The sequence below is a fragment of the Aspergillus pseudonomiae genome, assembly GCF_009193645.1.
Source record: "Aspergillus pseudonomiae strain CBS 119388 unplaced genomic scaffold BDV37scaffold_198, whole genome shotgun sequence".
NCBI classification, from domain to species: domain Eukaryota; kingdom Fungi; phylum Ascomycota; class Eurotiomycetes; order Eurotiales; family Aspergillaceae; genus Aspergillus; species Aspergillus pseudonomiae.
In genome coordinates, this window is record NW_022476190.1 from 1 (window position 1) to 20,465 (window position 20,465).

At 49.6% G+C, this 20,465-nt stretch overlaps 6 protein-coding genes across 6 annotated transcripts; 3 read left to right on the forward strand and 3 right to left on the reverse strand.

Moving 5' to 3' along the window:
- Nucleotides 1-3,823: 3,823 nt before the first annotated feature.
- On the forward strand, nucleotides 3,824-5,186 carry BDV37DRAFT_292648 (NmrA/HSCARG family protein; the record flags this gene model as incomplete). The annotated part of the gene is made up of 3 exons (XM_032089225.1): nucleotides 3,824-3,997; nucleotides 4,067-4,481; nucleotides 4,547-5,186. 3 exons carry the CDS (start codon nucleotides 3,824-3,826, stop codon nucleotides 4,873-4,875), a joined length of 918 nt encoding a protein of 305 aa, XP_031934318.1. The 3' UTR covers nucleotides 4,876-5,186.
- On the reverse strand, nucleotides 5,146-7,342 carry BDV37DRAFT_76168 (glycosyltransferase family 20 protein). Its single transcript, XM_032091178.1, has 5 exons — nucleotides 6,675-7,342; nucleotides 6,197-6,572; nucleotides 5,768-6,138; nucleotides 5,372-5,711; nucleotides 5,146-5,316 (listed from the first exon to the last, which is right to left on the reverse strand). The coding sequence occupies exons 1-5, from the start codon at nucleotides 6,973-6,975 to the stop codon at nucleotides 5,265-5,267; spliced, it is 1,440 nt and encodes a 479-aa protein (XP_031934319.1). The 5' UTR covers nucleotides 6,976-7,342; the 3' UTR covers nucleotides 5,146-5,264.
- Nucleotides 7,343-8,175: 833 nt separating this feature from the next.
- Nucleotides 8,176-11,058, forward strand: BDV37DRAFT_289802 (trehalose-6-phosphate synthase; the record flags this gene model as incomplete). The annotated part of the gene is made up of 3 exons (XM_032088552.1): nucleotides 8,176-8,198; nucleotides 8,268-9,600; nucleotides 9,658-11,058. 3 exons carry the CDS (start codon nucleotides 8,176-8,178, stop codon nucleotides 11,056-11,058), a joined length of 2,757 nt encoding a protein of 918 aa, XP_031934320.1.
- Nucleotides 11,059-11,261: 203 nt separating this feature from the next.
- On the reverse strand, nucleotides 11,262-14,803 carry BDV37DRAFT_266909 (putative chromatin assembly factor 1 subunit B). Its single transcript, XM_032083962.1, has 7 exons — nucleotides 14,738-14,803; nucleotides 14,342-14,611; nucleotides 14,259-14,274; nucleotides 14,069-14,171; nucleotides 13,769-14,005; nucleotides 12,612-13,689; nucleotides 11,262-12,561 (listed from the first exon to the last, which is right to left on the reverse strand). The coding sequence occupies exons 2-7, from the start codon at nucleotides 14,443-14,445 to the stop codon at nucleotides 11,946-11,948; spliced, it is 2,154 nt and encodes a 717-aa protein (XP_031934321.1). The 5' UTR covers nucleotides 14,446-14,611; nucleotides 14,738-14,803; the 3' UTR covers nucleotides 11,262-11,945.
- Nucleotides 14,804-15,089: 286 nt separating this feature from the next.
- On the reverse strand, nucleotides 15,090-16,631 carry BDV37DRAFT_266915 (uncharacterized protein). The gene is made up of 2 exons (XM_032083963.1): nucleotides 15,837-16,631; nucleotides 15,090-15,750 (listed from the first exon to the last, which is right to left on the reverse strand). The coding sequence occupies exons 1-2, from the start codon at nucleotides 16,320-16,322 to the stop codon at nucleotides 15,289-15,291; spliced, it is 948 nt and encodes a 315-aa protein (XP_031934322.1). The 5' UTR covers nucleotides 16,323-16,631; the 3' UTR covers nucleotides 15,090-15,288.
- Nucleotides 16,632-17,011: 380 nt separating this feature from the next.
- BDV37DRAFT_292652 (uncharacterized protein) lies at nucleotides 17,012-20,108 on the forward strand (the record flags this gene model as incomplete). Its single annotated transcript, XM_032089226.1, has 5 exons — nucleotides 17,012-17,100; nucleotides 17,153-17,192; nucleotides 17,265-17,590; nucleotides 17,644-19,796; nucleotides 19,857-20,108. Exons 1-5 carry the CDS (start codon nucleotides 17,091-17,093, stop codon nucleotides 20,106-20,108), a joined length of 2,781 nt encoding a protein of 926 aa, XP_031934323.1. The 5' UTR covers nucleotides 17,012-17,090.
- Between the last annotated feature and the right edge of the window lie 357 nt (nucleotides 20,109-20,465).

Consider the following 20,465-nt stretch of genomic DNA (forward strand, 5'->3'; position numbering starts at 1 on the left):
GAAGCCGAGGGGGAAAGAATTAATTAGGGGCGAAAAGGGAAAAAAAAAAAAAAAAAAAAAAAAAAAAAAAAAAAAAAAAAAAACCGATATACCTCGAGGAGAGAGAGGTGAGAAGATCCCAAAAGGGAGAGAGAGAGGGAGGAAGAATGAGAGGGTCAGTCCAAGTGGAGAGGGAGAAACAGAGAAGAGAGAGAAGCGCAACTAAACTACTACTAGTTGATGAATTTTCAGGTCATTGGATCTTTTTTTTCCACGCCAGCAGCGAGGGCGAAGCGTCGTCAGCCTTGGGGTCGTCGTCCCAATCAGGGTGCAGCATTTGCACCGCAAGCCGCGTGTGTGCCGCCCCGAAACAGTAAACTGAACCATGGCCAAGACCCTTTCGCTGCCCGCAAGACTAAACTGGTTCCATCCGTTGACGCTCTGTGTCCCGAAGGATTTGGCAATACACTCTTGTATACTCTACTTTCTCTTGGCACGGCAGTCAAATTGGTTGTCATCTCCAACCCTCCAACGGCTTATCCCGACACAATTGACAAGATTTCACGACGGTAGATGTCCGGCTCCACTAACTTGACGAACAGGAAGCTTTTGAGATATCTTTTCATTCGCATCTGATGGTCAATCTGGTTATTGCTCTCCACCGGCTGAGGAGTATGCTGATGAATCTCTTAAAAGCTTGGCCCTGTCCGCGTGGAATTTTATCCTTCTGGATGGTCTCATCCCCTGCGACTCGACATACATGACTACGCAATCCATTTGGTCTTTGATAAACCCCAACCTGTTATCATCCGCTGCTTGTGATACGTACAGTACATGCAGTCCAACTCCAATCCATAGAGGGTTCATGGAGGACTCATTTTCTCCATCTGGTGGTACAGCCCAAATGACGGCGTCAGCTCGGTCTTACGCGGCTCTCTGATCAACAGACTAAAAATGTCACCATCGTTTCCTAAGGATGCGCAACCGTGCACGTTAGACAGCACGCGGTGCCATTTAGAGAACGCTCGGGGGAGCCCTCTCGGCACACTCGGCGTTAAACTTGGGAACCCGACAATTATCGTCCTTTCTCAGGGCAAGAAAGAGGGCAGAATGGACCCTCTTCCAGATCAATCAGGAAATTCAAAGGGGCGGTTTGAACCGTAGCCTTACGAATGTCATGACCCATCACCAGAAGAACTCTCAACCACAGCCTCTCGTAGACCTTGAGGACCCGCTTCCCACCTTTGCTGACGAATCATCAACAGTTGGATATAATATAGACATGATCTGAAATCCAAGATGTCTTAATAATTGAACGACCATTGAAAGAATTTTTCCATGAGCATACGCCATCATTGACAAAGTCTGGAGACAATCAATCAGATCTGGGCCACGCCAGCCGGCTAGCCAGGTAAGCCAGTACAACTGGTAAGGCGATGATCGTGATGATCTTCTGCTGAGAGTCAAACTTCAATCAAGGGGGCATGATCCCGAATTGTCGAGCCTAATCCAAAATTCTTCGAAATTACTTTCCTCTTCTTCCTCATACTTTGAGTTTCATACAATATTGGCCGCTAATTATATGCCACGCGCTGTACGTATACCGATGTACAAACAATACATCCATTCAGACTCCGTATGTACTGTACATATGAAAGGACCTGCTGTGTCCCTAAGCCAAGTGCATACGCGGCTTTCTGCACTCTGATGAATGCATCTCCACTTGATTGACAGTTGTTAATGTCTTCAAACGTCCCTTTCTCAGAATTGCCACCTACATAACATGACAACAGGGACTTTACAATAGTCATGTATGTATGCATGTAGGAGGGCACATATTTGGGGACAAGTTCGACCTGGTTCTAGGGCATAATTGAACCCATTTCCAACTCGATTCGGAAAATAAGGACCAAACGACTCGGTGTTACAGGATTACGGCAGCCGTCCAAGATAGTGGCGGAGACGCGCAAGCGTCCGCCTTGGCAGAGGACAAGATCTGGCTAGAGCAGCCCAGGGACCCATCACACTAAACCCCTTTCTGAAGGGATGGCCAGACGTGACAAGAAAGCCTAGTCCCAGACCCTGGCTGTCCAGGGGGCTTGGCGTGGATACCTCATCCGCTCTTGGAAGCTTTCTTCGACGATTCTCCCTCTGCATTTCCCTTTTAGACTTTTAGACTTTTCCTTCCCCCGGGTTCAGGGTCCTTTGATGTCCAATCCCTTGTCACTTCGTCTTTCATCCATTATTATCTTTATTTTTATCCATGCGCAATGTTGAACGATAAATACGGAGTACGGAGTACATCGTAGCATGGTTTGAGGGTGTTTGTCCGACCAGACCGTGGGACCTGGCCCGTGGCCAAGCCACAAAAAGCATGCCATCTCCCGGGTAAGTGAGGCTTGACCTCGAACTACTGGGCGATCCGCATTCCATAGCGGTCTGGAAAAACGTGATTATCGTCTTCCCATGCTTACTTGAGTAAATTCATGGTCCATCGGCTTGCCAGTGGGAACCCGTTGTGAAGCGTAATCCCTGCTGAAAGAAGTTAATTGCATTCTGTGCGAGCGGATTCGACAACGTCTCACAGGGGGTACTCGTACGCGGTGGCCATTGTCCATCATTAAACTCACAGCGATCGATTTATCGGTATCATTGGTTTGGTCCTCACTTTGAGAAACCAAACACAATGGCGGGAAGTTGCTGGTTGGGACGGGATATGTTACGCCCACGTCATTCCTGGCCACAAGCCGCGTACCCTTATCCTTGGGACGACGGGCAGTAACTTCCCTATAATGCGGAGTACTTCTGTACAGGGGAAGTAGATGGCACATCTTTTTGCCCCAGATGATGTCCACATTATCTCACGACTCCATCAGTCCACGTTTCTGACCTCGCCAATGGTAGTCCAGCATTTGATAGACTTTGTGATATAACCCTATCTTATCACATGGTTTGTAACTCAATCAATGTCTCGGGACAGTCAAGACATCTAGTCCCAATGTATGTCTCTGAATAATAAAGTTGGGGGAATTAAAAGCCGAACGAAACTGAGCCAAGTTCACCGACCGTATCAAAGGGGTCAGACCTGCGGCATGGAACTCGTATGATGTTAACCCCGCAATCTTGAGAGGACGACCTTAGTACCTTTGCAACCATCGATTAGCGTGCCGTGAAGCTTCCATTTAAGGTAGACTTTCACCTATTGTGTAGATCCAGCGGGATAATAATCATGATGTAATGATAGACATAACTACCGAATGACTTGAAAGAGAATGTTTGATCGCTTGAGGATCGTTCGGAGAGGACAGAGGAACCAAAAATACAAAAGTATGGAAAAAGAGAAAGGGTAAATACAGTACTCCGTAGCTCACTTTATTAACTCCGTCTTACCGAAGCATCCCGAGATACCAAACAACGCATGGTGCGTAATGCATATCGACTTGTTCATGCTACGATGTTACCATAGCATTCTGTGGCGCATTAATCAGCTCGGACCCCGTAAACCCGAAGTGACTGTGCAAAGTGACAGACGTGACTAAGCTCAGAAAGCTGACTAACTTATTCAACCAATAGGATTTCCAGTTCTAGATATCTCCTGCGCAGTATACTACAGGGATTCAGGGAACATATGCAGAACATCCAATGTTAACTGAGGGGTAAGAGATACAATAGAGGACATCCAATGTAGAGAGCCAGGATGTATAAGACTGGAAACAATCCGTCTCGTTGGATCAAGATTCAACTACCAAAAGCAAACACCATAACTCTGAAATCTGATAGCATTCCATACGAGTGCTAGATATCAACACTCAACTATCATCAGTCCACGAAAACTGCTGCCAACATGTCCAAGCTTATCACTGTCTTCGGTGCCACGGGCAACCAGGGCGGCTCCGTGATCAACCACATTCTGGCTGATTCCCGGCTCTCCAAAGAGTTCAAGATCCGAGGCATCACCCGCGATACCAGCAAGCCCGCCGCTCAGGAGCTGCAAAAGCGTGGAGTGGAGGTCGTCACGGTCAGTCTACAAATCCTACATGAGCTCACTCCAGTGGGCCTGCAAAAGCTCCTAACTAACCTCACATAGGCTGACCTGAACTCTGTCGAATCCCTCCGCACAGCTCTCGACGGATCCCATACCATCTTCCTAGTAACCAACTACTGGGAATACGTTGACAAGGACACCGAAGTCACCCAGGGCAAGAATGTCGCCGATGTAGCCAAAGAACTCGGCGTCCAGCACCTGATCTTCTCTTCTCTCGTCCACGTCACCGACTCCACTAATGGACGACTCAGCCATGTGCCCCATTTCGATGGCAAGGCTGAAATAGAAAGATACATCCGTGCTTCGGGTGTCCCCTGCACTTTCGTTCTGGCGGGTTACTTTATGCTTAATTACCTACAGATGCTGAGAAAGGGTGACGACGGCACCTATCAGCTTTTCTATCCGGTCAATGGTGCTAAGGCCAAGTTTCCTTTGTTCGATGCTGCGAGCGATACCGGTAAGTTTGTTTTTGCGGATCCTGGGAAACACTAGAAGGGTTTGAGTATATCTAACAATAAATAGGCCTTTTCGTCAAAGCGGTCATTAAACATGCTTCTGAGTTGAATGGGAAGCAGGTTCTAGAAGCTGCTGGCTACTATACCGCCGAAGAGATTGTGAAAATCTTTACTGAGGTAACGGGAAAGAAGGCTGTCTTTGTGTCGGTGTCCGCCGATCAATATAAAGCGGTTCTCCCGCCGCCCGTGGCTCAGGAATTCCTCGAGAATCATCTACTGATTGAGTCGCCTGGGTATTTTCTCGGACAAAGCTTGGATGAGAGCTTGAAGCTGCTTGATGCCGAACCAACTTCTTTCGCTGATTTTGTTAAGAAGAATGTGGATGCTTGGCAGTAAACTTTTTACTGAGACTGATTTTCAGTGCCGTCAAGTGGATATATTTAATAGCTCCTGTTCCCTATCTCAGGAAATCTATGTTGCCCTATCCTTTTCTATTCATATATGTTGTTGCACTTGGGTTAAGATACCGAAGCTTTCGCAGGTATGAAAACTTAAAATCATTGACTCATGTATTGATTTGTAGTATGCCAACCGCTAACACCCGGTCACTGTATGGCTTTCTAACCTGAATTAAACATATGACTGTTGCTAAGCCTTGTCAGAACGTCATTAGATCTATGTATTAGAATCAAATGCTATGCCGTCACGAAACAGAAACATAACCGCCACGCTTGACTGTACCCTGAAACACTTAAGAGAATGAAGGAAAGATAGATTCTAGTCAATCAAGATGAGCATTGAGACAACTCGGCCACAAACGACTGACCCCAGAAAGCACTACGCAATGTTAGTATTGCCGAAGAAGAACGATACCATCTAGATATAGGCATACCTTGTGTATTTCGAGATATACTTGTACAACTTTGCAAATTGAACGGCTCGCTGTTCTTCGCTAATCGAAACTGCCTCATGATATGCCTCTGCTAGCTCTTCGGTGTTCCATGGATTCACGACAATGCTTCCGTTGAGACTCTGAGCAGCACCGGCAAACTCAGACAAGATCAAAACGCCTTTGCGTTTCTGTTGAGTTGCGATGTACTCGAAGGATACCAGATTCATTCCATCGCGAGTCGAAGAAACAATGCAGGCATCTGATGCCGCATATAGAGCAATGAGTTCGTCGAAGCTCACCGACTTGTGCATGAAGTGAATTGGCATGTAATCCACCGTTCCTTTTGTATTGGTTAGCGTGGAGCTATCATATGAGTGTCACAAAGACCGGGCTTACCGAATTTGCCATTGATTCGGCCCACTAGCTCATTTACTACCGCTCTTAAATTCTGGTATTCTTCGACATCCTGACGACTTGGGACTGCCACCTGTACCAGGACGACCTTACCCACCCATTCTGGATGGTTTTGGAGAAAGACTTCCAGGGCGTGTAATTTCTGAGGGATACCCTTGATATAATCCAGGCGGTCAACACTGACCATCAATTTTGTTCCCTGGAATTTATTCTCAAGGCTCGCGATGCGATTTTGCACCTTTGGGCTCTTCAAGCCTTCAGTGAACTTGTCGGGGTCGATTCCAATGGGGAAAGCCCCGACATTGATAGACCTGCCTTCGTATTTCACGCTGCTAGGGGTCGTCACCAATCCGCTGGAGAGACGTATTAGCTGGTGCATTATTAGGAAGAGAAGGTTCTTGTTATACATACAGTATGTGAGCACAGCTACTTAAGAAGTGGCGTGCATAGTCATAGGTATGGAAGCCGATCAAGTGGCAATGCAGCAAACCTCGCAGAAGTTCGGCTCTAACGGGCAGAATTCTGTAGATCTCACTACTGGGAAATGGTGTATGGAGGAAAAATCCAATCCGAATATTCCTCTTTCCCAAAAGATTCAGTTGCTCCTGAAGCAATTCCGGAAGAAGCATGAGATGATAGTCATGCACCCAGACCAGGTCACCCTCTTGAGCTTCCTTCGCGATGGTCTTGGCGAATAGAAGATTTGCCTCGCGGTAGGCATCCCAGGCACCCTCATCAAACACAATCTCACCAGGATGATAGTGCAAGAGAGGCCAAAGGATCGAGTCTAGTGAGTCACATTAGCACGGCCCCGCTGCTAGGGTATCAGCCAGGGAGAAGGTGGCTGCAAGTCTGACACTGGCGCCGGAATTAGAGGAAAAGCACTTACTGGAGAAGCCATTGTAGTGACGATCCGCTAACTTGTCATCCATGAAGACCGGAGTTGCGCCGAATTCGTCTCTGAGTCTCTGTTTCACAGAAGGGACCTCATCCTCCGGGACTTCCAATCCTGGCCAACCGTACCATTGGAAGGTTGTTGTCTTGGACAGACCGCTCAATCCGGTCACTAGTCCGCCGGAAGACATCGAAAATTCATACTTGCCATTTTCAGATCGTCTAATGGTGATGGGAAGGCGATTGGAAACGATCAGCAGGCGTGAGTCGCCCAGCGATGAGTCGGTGGAAGCCATGAGGGGATAGACAGAGCTCGAGAGGGGTGTCTGAGGTGGAAACAGAAGATATGGGAGAAGAGGCAATTAAAGTTTTTGTAGATAGGGTTACGAAGATAGTATTATATTATGAATGCGATGAGGCATATGGGAGCGTGGATACCGCCAGGGTGGGGAACAAGTGATGACCTGATCGATCGATATCAACACTCGGAAAAGGAACGACTCGTGATGCCAGGTTTGGTCTGAATTGTCTTGTTTGAGTCTTTTGTCTTCTGCCGCCCAAAACAGGCTTAAGGTCCTTTTCGTTCACGGGATGCCGTGATCCAGCAAGTATCCACTTCCCTCTCTTCTTCGTTCATACTACTATCTCCCCATGGTGGCCCTTTTCCTGCCCAACTCTCGCACACTTCTCAGGTGGGATAGCCAACTCCTTACGACCGAATGACTCTCCCTCGTCAGGTTCCATGTGCTTCCCCTCTTGCAGGACATTTTCCCTGATTGATAGAACACGCGTGTGGGTCTAGACTTGTCGAACTGTCGAGAATCATCGCCTAACGCTATCTTAGCGCAGTGGGTAAAACCGACCCGCGGATCAGCCCGGGAATCAAGACGTCATGGGTGCGATTGGACAGTGAACAACAGTCCAGGACAGCTTGAACGAACTATTCCCACGTTTCCAGGCAGGTTCTGTTTTTTTCTGATGCGGTTGGTCACGTTGTGAAACCAATAACCTCAATTCCATGATTCCATCTCATGAGCCCCGCGCCCAAATCACGCCCAAGGCAGAGAGATACCCCTCCTTTGAGGCCTCCATCACCTGCTTTTCGCGTTCTTGGTTTCGTCCCCTCGAAAAGCCCAGAATGTTCTTTTTACTCTTTCACCTGCTCTCTCACAACCGCTCGATTTCCATGGTCCAATAGCAGCGACCGTCATTCCTTGGGTCATTCATTATGCTTCTCGGTTGTCTAACTTCCCGCCGGAATTTTCAGGATCGCTGTTCCATTGGTTTGCAAAACATATAGAATGTAGACCTGGACCTTCAACCTTCATCATCCCTTGGCCCGGAAAACACAGATGTTCAAGTCTCACTGCAGACCGTTATACTGCACATACCAACCTTAATCGATCGTATTCTTCTTGAACAGTGGGTACATACACAAGTAGATTTTCCCCTCAAGCACTGGTAGAGAGGTCCTCAACTCTCAAAACATCTAATCAATGACGGTCTTTCTTGTCTCACTGTAAGTCATCTCACTCGTTCCTTGTCTCCCATTCTTTTGGTCGAAATGGTATCTGATCGGTTTTGATAGGTTCCTCCCCTATACGATTGACTTCCGCGCCACAGAATACAGGCATCGCCGGAAGTCATCGACAAGCTACTCTCATTCAGATGACCGGATCGTAGGGCGGCTAGCTGAAGCGCGACGGAGACGTCACTCGAGGGGCTACAGCTTATCACTTACCCCCGGCGCTACGACGGAAGATGAGAAGATCTTCAAACCTTACATCTCGCGTGCTGCGGGCGAGATTGCTTCCGCGGATGACCCCTACGGTCCGGGTCCCAGCGAACCTCGCGTTGTTTCCTGGGGTCAGAGCCGCAAATTTAACCAGCCTCGTTCCAAGGCTACTGGTCCTCCTGAGCCATCGATCCTGAGCCGTCCAAACCCAGGGGACGGTTATGACGAGCCATTATACGTTGATGGAGTCCTAGAGACACCAGAGTCGGAAGAGGACCCTGGAAGCCCGCGCGCATTACTTTGTGACCATGATTGGGTTGTGAAATCAGCAGAACAGGGCAATGGCGGTATGCGAAATGCTGTCAATGCTGCTGAACGAGCAGGAATTCTGTCAGACAAGATGTGGGTAGGCACTCTGGGTATGCCGACCGATTCACTTAAAGATGAAACACGCGCCAGAATCGGAGAGACGCTCGAGGATAACTACAACTCCCTCACAGTCTTTGTCGGCGATGAGGAGTTTGAAGGGCACTACTCGCACTTTTGTCGCGCAGTCCTCTGGCCAGCTTTTCATTATCAGATGCAAGAAAGCCCTCGACACACCCAGTACGACGACTACTCCTGGAAGCAATACATGAAAGTAAACGAGGCATTTGCGAACACCATCGCCTCGTGTTGGCGCCCTGGAGATAGTATCTGGATTCATGATTATCATCTTTTACTCCTGCCAGCGTTGCTCCGGGAGAAGCTGCCAGGCGCAGAAATCGGCTTCTCCATGCATGCTGCATTCCCCTCTTCTGAAATTTTCAGGTGCCTCAATGCACGAGGTGCTTTACTCAACGGCCTTCTGGGCGCGGATCTCGTTTCTTTCCAGACAGAGGAATATTGTTACCACTTTCTTCAGTCATGTAGTCGGCTCCTAAGTTTGGAGGTGTCCGTCGATGGAGTCCAACTTCCACAACGCTTCGTCCACGTGAAACGTTTGCCTATCGGGATCGATTATCAAGCACTTGATGAGCTGCGCCAGACAGCCGAGGTGAAGGATTGGATTGCAAACATTATTTCCAGGTATAGTGGGAAACGTCTGATCGTCGCTCGAGATAGGCTTGATGCACCCGGCGGTATCAAGCAGAAGCTATTAGCTTATGAGCTATTTCTGAAAAGATACCCGAAGTGGAGAGATCATGTATGTCCTAGCTGAGCCTTTCCAATTCCCCCAGATTTTGTATGCTAACTGATCCAGGTTGTCCTCGTTCAAGTCGCCTCGGCGTCGGAGCTACCTGAGTTGGAGGCGCAAGTCTCGAAGATTGCCATGAGGATAAATTCTAATTATTCAACATTAACGCATCAACCTCTCGTACTCTTAAGACAAGATATCAGTTACTCGCAGTTTTTAGCTTTGATGAGCGTGGCTGACATCTTCATGGTGACAAGTCTGAGGGAAGGTATGAACCTTACAAGTCACGATTATCTCCATTGTCAAGATGGGAAGGTTACGTCCCAGCGCCATGGCTCTCTCATTCTTAGTGAATTCACTGGGAGCGCTTCAATATTCAGTGGTCATGAATTGCTTGTCAACCCATGGGACTACAAAGAAGTTGCAGATACAATCCACAAGGCGCTTGAGATGTCACCAGATCAGAAACAGCGTAACTGGGAATATCTGCTTGAAAAAAAGGCACCTTGTACTGCTATCGCGTGGTACAAGTCGTTTCAGACAGCTCTCCACAAGGCCCACAGCACGCAGCTATCTCGCGAGCTCAGTCAAGTCTCATCTCTTTCAGTACACAGCTTACAAGAATCATATGAGAAATCCAACTCACGGCTCTTCTTCCTCGAGGACGACGGGGTTCTTCAATCCGATGACGCGAAGTCTTCCTTCGAATTGGGCTCTCTCCTGGACCGCTTGCTCCTTGACCCGAAGAATAAAGTATACGTGACTAGTAACAAAAGCCCAGAACAGCTTGAATCTAGTTTTAAAGAAGTGTCCTGTCGAGTGGGACTGATCGCCGAGAACGGCTGCTTCGTACGTGGCATTGGAGACACTCAGTGGCGGGCGTTGGTGGACATGGCGAAGGCCAAAGACTGGAGGAATGGAATTCGCAAAGTCATCCAGTACTACCAAGAACGGACTGAGGGAAGCCAGTTGGAAGAGCGCCGCTGCATACTAAGCTTTCTGTATAATCACGCTCATGATCCTGAAATTGCTGCCCGTCAGGCCTCTGATCTGGCTGATCAGATCAACGGCACACGTGGCAGCGAAGCCATCCGGATTGTTCTTACAGATGGTGCAGTGAGCGTCGAACCCTTGGACATTACAAAGGCCAAAGCTGCGGAATCCATCGTGGGCCAGTTAGGTCAAAAGCCTGATTTCCTGTTTGTAGCGGGCGGCTCCCGCGGTGATGAAGCTCTATTCCGCTGGGCAAACCGCTTACAATCTGCTGGCATAGTCTCAAGCGTTACCACCCTTACCGTCGGCGTCCATGCTACCGAGGCCAAAGCCGTGCTCCCCGGTGACATGAGCGTGGCAAGCGTTGTAAATGCCCTATGTTCTCCGAAAACGAACGGTTGTCATAATTGTCAAAGCGGGAATGGGGATAATGGGCTGAATGTCACAACCAACGGGGTCAGCACAACCCACTGAAAGATCCACGCTTCTTGACAACCATTCTCAAGTCCAAGCTCAACCAACAATATCCTCTACGACCTTTTCTTTCGGTTTCTCCTGGAACAAGTGTAGTTTCAGGCCTTCTCATTGTCCTTCGTCATTTGTCTAGGTCGTTGTTTCCTATTATAAACGAAGTCGAAAGGGATATAATGGTAATTAATGTATCTAGAGAAGTAGACAGAAGAATGTATTTTTTTTTAATCTTACTAGATTAAGCTTTACATCAACGTAACGACGATATAACATGGCTTATCGGATATCAAAACAAAGTAGCCGTCATGAACAATATTGTGTTCCCAAGAAATATCGCCTAGCATACACATGATAATCATCGAGATGTCTGCTCTGATCACAATCATAAAAGCATACCATTCACCACCCAACCGACGCGATATTCTTCGTGAACACGGAAAGGCAATCGGAGCATGACGCGCAAGGCCCAGAAAACAGGCAGTCGTTGAATAATAACACCAATAAATTCGACCTCGCGCCTAAATACTGCAAGCTTGTTCGGCGAGAAGAGGGTTGAAAGACCGCAAATGCAGAGGTATCCCGAAGAGTGCCGATTGGGTAACAATAATAGAAGGAATAACAGAATATAGAAAGATGAAGCGCCAACAGTGAGCAGATGCATAACTATTAAACTCTACCAAGATCCCAGAACACGGTAGGTGATTCCCACAGGACGTAAACATGATGCGGAGTCTTGTAGGACGGAAGGAAAAGAACACATTACTCATAACAAAGATATCATAGGCACTCGAGTCATCCGCAGTCGACTCAGTAGGCAAAGAACAGGGTTTTATACATCCGTCTGGGAAGGTTTAAGTGGAGCTTGGTGGAACAAGGTGGAACAAGGAGCATTAGCCACCAACGTCGGTATTCTGGGAACCATCTTTCGAGGATGAGGGGCCGTTGCCGGTGGACACGAGAGTCGGTGCTACTCGTCTCTTCTTCGGCTGTTGTACTTGTGGAACAGAATGCTGATCCTTCATTTCCTCTTTTTCAGACTCGCTGGCTCGCTTGCCTAGAACACTGTTATTGACAGCGCTTGTCCCGCTCTGAGAGACAGCCGACATCGGGGTCTGCGGCGGCGTAGTAAGTGGCAGAGTTGGTGGTTGTGACGAATGCGTTGCTGTGACTAACGGCACAGATCCGAGTGTCGGTGTCGGGTTATTGACAACAGATCCCGTTGCTTGCTGCGCAGTAGATTGCGTAGCAATCGAGGATACAGAGTTAGACCGCGCAGGGCTTGCCGGAGGCACTGGTGGTATTGGAGTTGCGTTGCCTGGAGCCATTCCCGGGATTTGTTTCGCCGAGTTTGGTGCATGACCCGTGGACTGTACGCCAGAAGTTGAAGTCTGGTGGGCGGTTGACACTGGAGCAGTATAGGGTTGACCCAACTCTCCTGGTGCAAACGTAAGAGTAGAGCAAAAGCCATCCGATGAGCTCATTATCAATGTCAAACCATCGTTCGACCTAGTCCATTGTTAAATTACGACACGGCCCGGGTAAGGAAATCGACATACCATGTCAAGTCAGTAAAGGTTGCGAAATGTAAATTGCTGACTACGCAAATCGGAGCTTGTTGCTGGGTATCATACACCAAGACGGAGTCCTGAGTAGCCACTGCATATACGATTCGGTATGGTAATGCAAAAACAGGCATTGGTCCTGGAGTGGTGGAAGGGCTTTCGTCCTTGGATGTCTGGTTGATCTTTGCCGTGTCGCCCGCGGTATGTGCCGACGTTGGAGGCTCCATAGATGGACGGTCAGTGGTCGAATTTACTACAGGATCAGGAAGAGAGGCAAATGTTTCCTCTCCAGAAGAAGTATCCAAAGTAATATGACGAGCCGGCTGGGAGGCCTGTCGCAATGTATAGAAGATGGGAGAGCATTTCACCGCAACAGAAGGCTTCTTGTGGCCTGGAAGGTGGGAGATTGGAGGTTTGTTGAAACCTGCCCGGGTATAAACGTAAACGGTGTTGATGATCTCGTCCGTAGTTTTGGTGGGATCTGTCGCAGACATATGCGAAGTCTTGTACTGACCCGCCGGTGTAAACAGCAAGCTGCCATCGGGAGCGAAAGTCAATCGCCTAAAAAAGGACGTGAAAGTTTCATTGGCATAGATGTTAGCATTCTTCACGCCCAGCCCACCTAGAAGCCCCGGTGATGGTACTTCCAGAGGCTTCACCGCTGGCAACGGTAGAGATGGCGCGGGGGACGCAGAGCGGCGGATTGATGGGGAGGAACCAAATGACGACCTGCGACTATGGGAAACGGGCGGAGGGTCCATTGGCAAGTTAGCCATTGGCGTGCCCGGAGTCGACGGCGCTGGAGAAGTGATTGCAGCTGCACTGGCAGTAGCCGGTTGCGACCGGACGGAGGTGTCCTGGGGAGCCGGACTGGCCGAGATACGCTTGGCTGGCAAGTCCATCTTCAAAAACTTGCCATGAGAGGTAAGTGTGAACTGGCCATCTTTTGTCTTCAGGCTATAGATGTGTACAGATCTGTCCGATGACTGTGTAGCGACAAATTCGTTGAGGGGATCCCAAGCCACTCCTTGAACATAATGCGAATGTTCCGCGATCTGGCGCACCATTTGTCCTGCGAGTTTCAAACATCAGGAACCCATTGACGGAAAGGAGGAGCACGAAGACGAAGTCCAGGTTGGGAAGCAACGTACCTGTTTGGGCGTTATATATCCGCGCAATATTGTCCATACTCCCTGTGATGATGAACACGCCGTCCGGGGACCACGCCAGGTCATAAATTTCAGCTCCGGAAGAGCGACACATATGCTTCACCCTCCATGTCTCTTTATCATCCGACCGATCCTCTCCCAGTGGAGCCTGGGTCTGCAGCTCCGACGGTACCCAAAGGAGCACGTTACCGTCGTCTCCAGCAGATGCCAGCATCTCGCCTAAATGTAAGAGGTTAGCTACCACGGGAAAACGGTCCCCGCGTGAAGGATTGCAACCCGCACCTTTTGGACTGAACCGAACGACATTGACGGCTTGTGTATGTTTCACCAGTGTACTCAGGTAGGACACCTTTCGTTCTTCGCCTGTTGATTCCACTCTCCATAGCTATGGTGGTTTCTGTCAGAAATGGTGGGTATGATCACAAGAAGGGGAGGTCACGAGGGGAAAGATAAGGTGGTGAGGGGACCGTACGCGGACATTGTTGTCACTATAGAATAGAGCGAACGTATTAGTACCCAGCTCTTCAAATCAAGTATAAAAACATAGAAGCATACTTTCCGGCCGTCGCCAGGCGCCCTTTCCCATTGGGGTCGAAATGAACCGAGTAGATTGGGGCATTATCGTTGTGCCATGCGATGAGCAACGGGGTAGCCTTCATGGCGAGCACGGGAGCTCCAATGGGCTCCCCAAAGACTGGTGGACGGTGACCAGAGTGTATCTGATTGGAAACAGGGTTTCGCGGGAAAAGAAAGACGTTGTGTTAAAAGAGAGGGGAGGAGTCGTTGCAGGTCAAGTCAGTGGGTAGAGTAGAGGAGTAGGAGAACCTGTGCGGAGGTTAATTAGGAGCCGTGGAACAGAGTGACGAGGGCAACGGAGGACGTTTGGCGCCACAGATGGGGAAAGTTGGGGGGGGTAGGGAAGTGGAAGTTATTTTCAAACGGTGGAATTACCTAAGAGGGTGAATCCGGGTATGTACCAAGGGAAAAAAGGAAGAGACAGCAAGTGGTGATGTCGACTTGAATTGCAGTTCGTCATTTCCCGTGTTGGACTTTCTCGTGTCTCGAACGCGCCTGACAAATGAGCGACTGCGTGACCGTCAGCTGTTTCAACTTTAGTCCTTTGATACTACTTATTAGTAGTGCTGGTATACTCCCCTCTTGCGTACAAATGCACCTGGTAAGACCTCCTTGTCTATAGGTTTCATTTCCTGCGATTTGTATCTTTGTATTTTGTATTTTAATTTTTCTAAATTTGGTTTAACCCTTCACTACATTCTATCATTCCTGGTCATATACCTCTAGATAGTCATCAGATTCATTTGATATTGGCATGTCTCGCTATCATATCAATTCAATTCTCCTCAAAGATGCGCCCTCGTGTTCAAATCCGACTAGGTATTGGGTAACAACAAGAGTAACAAAGATAATAATATATAATAATAATACAAGAAGAATGAAACCTTCCCAAGGCACCATGAAACCGCCAATGCCAATTGGGAATTCTATGTAACCCATTTGCCTATTGTTTCTCCAAACCAGCTGACGGCTTTCTCTCGCCGTTTCTGGCGCGCATCGTCATGAGTCTTTATGAAAGGAGATGCCTCTTGCGCGTACCTCTTCTGCTGTTCCAGTTGTGCATAGTGGGAGCGGATCTCCAGCTCGCGTTCATGTGGTGTGAGTTGTTCCAATGGCTTGGATGGCTTGAATCCGGGCGGAATGGCCTCGCCTCCGGGGATTTCCAGGGAGCCTGAGGTATTTTCGGCCTTCTGCGGCTGGGTTTTTCCCTGGGGATTGAAGAGGGATGTGAGAGGCGGAGGTTCCTGGCCAGCCGCTCGGGCCTCCTCAACTTGTTTCTCATAATCCAGCATCTCATGGTAGAGCTTATCGGCGTGCATCTGGATCTTTTCCTCTCGCTCGTCGTCCCATTCAAACGAGGAGGAGTAGCCCAATGCCTGGAGGAATTTCTAATCCCACATTAGCAATTGTCCAGCAGCAGCCGCGACGAAGGCAGAAAGGCTGAAGGCATAAGTTCCGCGAGGTCTTCACTTACAGCTTGAGTAGTAAAGCACCGAGAGAATTTCCCATTTTCCTCGGAGCACAAAGTCATACGGGACATGAGTCGTTTCTGCAAGTTTCCGTTTTGGAAACACAACGTCAAATCCTCATGTTCCAGTGCGCAGTTCTCCATCGCTGCGCGGTGTACGGTATCATTGCGTGACTTGTACTTTTCAATCACCCTGGAAGCGCCCTTCACTTCAGTGTTTTCCTCGGTTGGCGGTTTGTAAGTCTTCCAGAGATGGGCGTAACGGCCGTCGGGGTAAAGTGAGGCAGCAGGAACCGCAGGTTTCGGAGGCTCGGTGTTTTCGGCTGGTTGCGCTGATTGAGCTTGTGCATCTCCTGTCTTGGAAGGATCCGGGGGCACTGCGGTCGCAGGGACGTATTTCTTTGGGGCTTCATGTTCGAGATATTCTCGGAGACCCGGGTCAAGCTTCTTGACAGGGTCGTCTTGATTCGAGTTGCCCCAGAACCAACCCATGACTGCGACAATGGTCTAAACACTTGAGCAAGAGATAGTACGGTTCGGTCAGCTTAGCACTGGTGGTGTCAATTGAGATTTCTCGGCTTTCAGGGCCAAATTCCAGAAAGTATATGCGGAGAAGATTGAACTTCCTTTGGTGATCAACTCGGGCGGAGCGACTAAAGCCGCCAAACCGTTTTGGGCTGAACGGAATACCCTCAGAAAGCCAGAAATCGACTTGACCTGGTTTATCAATCACTCTCACTGTACTAAGTTCTGGCAGTTCAAGGAATATATGTCCATAGCATGCTTGTTCGGCTCTGTCGGTTTCAGTTCTACTATTCTTCACAAGCTCACCTAGTCACTGGATCCCACATGATTAGCAGTCTTGAACTATGAGCGGCTTTATGGGTTGAAGAATATATATGGCTCCTTTACTTTTCCCACATTCCTCTACTACCTATTTTTCTTCTGCTTTTCACCTTTTCGTGGATCTCTTTCTACCAGTTATACCTACCGATACGGTCTAGAAACCTCACCACATAATTTCCGTTATATACAAAAAAGATATCCAGCGCAGCGAGCAAGAATACTTGCTGCCAAGCATCGAAGCCACGCCTTTCCCGAACCAGAACGACCAAACTATTTTCGGTAACTCAGCATCCCCGAAAGTATGATCGATTACACGCTCCATCATTGATTTCGGCGCAACACCTCCTTGGACCTTTACCCTCAAACTGCGCGTAGATTTGCGCGTTGAGCTCGCCGAGGCGCCGCTTCTCGATCATGGCCTCCAGTATGCACTCATGAAGCCGCTGAATCTATCTTCAAACTAACGAATCCCGCAGATCGAGAGGAGCGGCTGCAAATGCGGCAGCGCGGCGCTGGGTACGCGCTGGCCTTACCCCGCGACCGATTGAAGAAGTCCACAAAGAGCTGACATTGTAAATCATGGACTAGGACACGCAAGATCAAGGAAGTGAATTTTGGCTTTGCTTTCGGTCTCGCTCCCCCGCCCGAAGAGCCGCCTCAAGCCGCGTCGCAACCCGTCGATGTTGACATTCCCACCGAACCGCTCGCCGCACCACAGCCACCTTCAGCTTCGGAGAATACGCAACCTCCTTTGTTATCGCCAGGAAAACAGCTTCCACCATCATCACAAGATAGTGGACAGCTCCGAACTCCGGGCGGGGCGCGTAATCAGCTCCCCGAGCGACCATCAACATTTGACATACCGGAAGATGATGCGTTGGACCTTGGACGAAGCGGCAAGCGAAGAAAGATTGGTATGTGCATGGAATATTATCATGATTCTATCTACTATCTAACACCACCATAGAGCTCCCTAGCCAGAGTCCGAGAGTATCCGTCGAGCCAGAAGTCACGCAACAGGATAAACGAGACTCGCCAGTTCTCCAAAATGGCGTACATACAAGCGCGCCTGTGTCTAGCAAGCCGACGGAACCACGCGACGAACCCCCAAGCATGCAAACTACTATAGATACACCCCAGACGGAGCAGGCACCCCAAGAAGCGCTCGATTTGACTACCGCCATGGTATCGGACACCCCGGCAGCTGAGCCGCCCATCCCGGAGGATGAACGTTCAGACCAAAATGATATGAACCAGAAGTCCACGGAGCCTCCAAACGAGTCTTCCGGGGCAGATGGAACGCCGGCGCTTGAAGCCACCACGAACGGCAAGCGTAAACGACGAGGGCCCAGTGCCGATCAGCGACGGCCCCAGAGTACTGAGCGGCCGGAGACTGAGACTGAGACCACACAGCAGCCAGCGCCACAGGAGCTATCATTGGAGACGAATCGTGATAAGTCCATGGAAGCGGACTCTCCTAATTCACAGCCTGGGAGACGGTCCAGAGGCCGACCGCGAACAACAGCACAATCATCCCCAGCAACAAATGAAGGGAGCGCGCAGAATGAGGCCGCCTCAACCGAAATCATGCCGGGCGAGAGCATACCGACCCAGCAACAGACAACGAAAAGGCCTCGGGGTAGAAAAGCAAAAGAGCCGACGGAAGATTCTGCTGCCAGTGAAACGCAAAATGGCCAGCCTATGGGTGAGGGTACTGTAGCGGAGGAGGATGATATGGCTTCATCTGAAAGAAGTCGCCAATTGCGCCAAAAGTCAAAGGAGACGAATCACACACAAAGGCAAGTTGGACGTCCCGGTAAGAAAGCTCTCCAGTCGCTGGAGAGTGTAGAGGCACCAGGACCAGCTGGTGAGAAGAGAAAACAGAGAAAAAGGCTGGAATCCGAGCCTGAGCCGGAGGTTGAAACAGAAGGTTCAAAGGAGCCCAAACCAGCTGGCGAAAAGAGGAAACGAGGAAGGAGGTCAAAAGAGGAGTCAGAGCCGGAGCCTGAGCTGCAGCCCCAGAGTGAACCTCAGAACGAGTCCGAGGTTCCAAAAGAACCCAAACCAGCTGTCGAAATGAGGAAACGCAGAAAGAGGCCAGACCAGGAGCAGGAGCAGGAGGTAGAACCGGAGGTGGAGCCCGAGCCCGAGGTTTCAAGAGAGTCTGAATCAGCTCCCGAGAAGAGAAAGCGAGGAAGAAGGGCCAGAGGGGAGCAAGAGCTGGAGCTAGAACCTGAGCGCCAACCTGAAGCTCCTGAGGAGCCTGGACCAGCTACCGAAAAGAGGAAACGGAGAGGAAGGTCATACCAAGAACCTGAACAGGAGCCGGAGACCCAAGCTGAGCTTGACCCTGGATCTTCAAAGGAGGCAAAATCAGCTGGTGAAAAGAGGAAGCGAGGAAGAAGATCAAAAGAGGAGCGAGAACCGGAGCCAGAGCCTGAGGGCCAAACCGAAGCTCCCGAGGAGCCAGAGCCAGCGCCAGCTCCCAAACGTGGTCGCGGCCGACCTTCACTATCCCATAAGGGTCCTGAAGTCACCCAGCGTGAGGAAGACCCTGAGGCTCAGAATGAAAGTGGGGAGGAGGCTTCTCGCACGACTAGAAGGAAGCCCAGACAGCCTCGTGGAGAGACAGTTCCTGTAACTGTCCACCGTCTCGCTAATGTCGCTTCTCTTGGAGGCGATGTTCAACCTTCCGAGGAATCCGACGAGGAGGAGGAATCTGCCGATGAGCTCTCGACGAGACAGAAGACTAAACTCCCTAGTAGGGGAGGCGTGAATGTCGCCGATGTTCTTAGTCAAATCTGCCGAGAAACACTCGAGAAGACGCTTACCACACTCACGAACGGAATCTCCAACGAGGGGAATGCAGCACGACGCTCAGAGTGGACCACCAAGAAAAAAGCCGTGGAAGCATTCGGCACCGAGCTCGAAGGACGCCTCTTTGAACTGAGCGAAATGCTCGACAGTAACTTCGTATTGGGGGTCAAACTGAAGAAGGCCAAGCGGGACATGATGGATATGCGCACCCGACTGTATCAACTACGAAAAGAAAGGGAGGTCGTGGCATTGCAGATGGATGCAGTACGCAGGAAGCACACGGAGGAGGAAAATGCAAGCCTGGTAAGTCGGCCCGCGCAACAATACCGTTGTCGCTTGACGTTGTAGCTAACACCATACTAGGCGCGCACCAACATCAATAATTCCCTACACAGCCTAGACTTAGCCCTCGAACGAAGCCAGAACCGGCCTGCAGGCGACTCGGACGAGCCAGGTTCGTCCGAACCCTCTTTGACCGTTGGACTAGAGTTCATGCTCCGTAGTGTTGCGGACAACGTGAGCTCCCGCGCCCCTGGAGCGCAAGGGGGTCTCTTGAACCAGATCAAAGCGTTCAATGCGCAGCTTGAGGCTGCCGCACGAACCCTTGAGAGTTGATTTCTGATTTATTTATTTTTATTTTTTTTTTCCATCTTCGATTTCCGTTCTCAAATACCCTGCAGCATGGCAATAGTTTCGTATTTGTCTGATGAATATGTATGATGGCGATGGCAGTATACCATAGGTTCAGTGGCTTTGCTTTATTCATTTTTTTTTTTTGTTTTGTTTTTGGATACTTCGTTTTATTACTCTTTGCTCTTCTTCTACCGGTGGCGAAGAACGCCGACCCAGATAGCATTGAAGGTGTTCCGGTGGATTACGGGCGGACGCTTCTTAGTATAGGGACCGCCTTGTGGATGGAAATATAATGCGACGGCGTACATATACCCTGTCTGATGCTTTGCCTTGGTCCAA

Bases quoted from the DNA above. Each gene is read 5' to 3' on its own strand.
- BDV37DRAFT_76168 (XM_032091178.1), bottom strand. From the start codon at position 6,975: ATGGCTTCCACCGACTCATCGCTGGGCGACTCACGCCTGCTGATCGTT. The intron at 6,139-6,196 runs GTATGTATAACA...ACGTCTCTCCAG, and splicing joins AGTAGCTGTGCTCACATACT to CGGATTGGTGACGACCCCTA. The intron at 5,317-5,371 runs GTATGCCTATAT...AACATTGCGTAG, and splicing joins TATATCTCGAAATACACAAG to TGCTTTCTGGGGTCAGTCGT.
- BDV37DRAFT_266909 (XM_032083962.1), bottom strand. From the start codon at position 14,445: ATGAAGGCTACCCCGTTGCTCATCGCATGGCACAACGATAATGCCCCA. The intron at 13,690-13,768 runs GTACGTTGCTTC...TGAAACTCGCAG, and splicing joins GATATATAACGCCCAAACAG to GACAAATGGTGCGCCAGATC. The intron at 12,562-12,611 runs GTATGTCGATTT...ACAATGGACTAG, and splicing joins ACCTTTACTGACTTGACATG to GTCGAACGATGGTTTGACAT.
- BDV37DRAFT_266915 (XM_032083963.1), bottom strand. From the start codon at position 16,322: ATGGGTTGGTTCTGGGGCAACTCGAATCAAGACGACCCTGTCAAGAAG. The intron at 15,751-15,836 runs GTAAGTGAAGAC...ATGTGGGATTAG, and splicing joins GGTGCTTTACTACTCAAGCT to AAATTCCTCCAGGCATTGGG.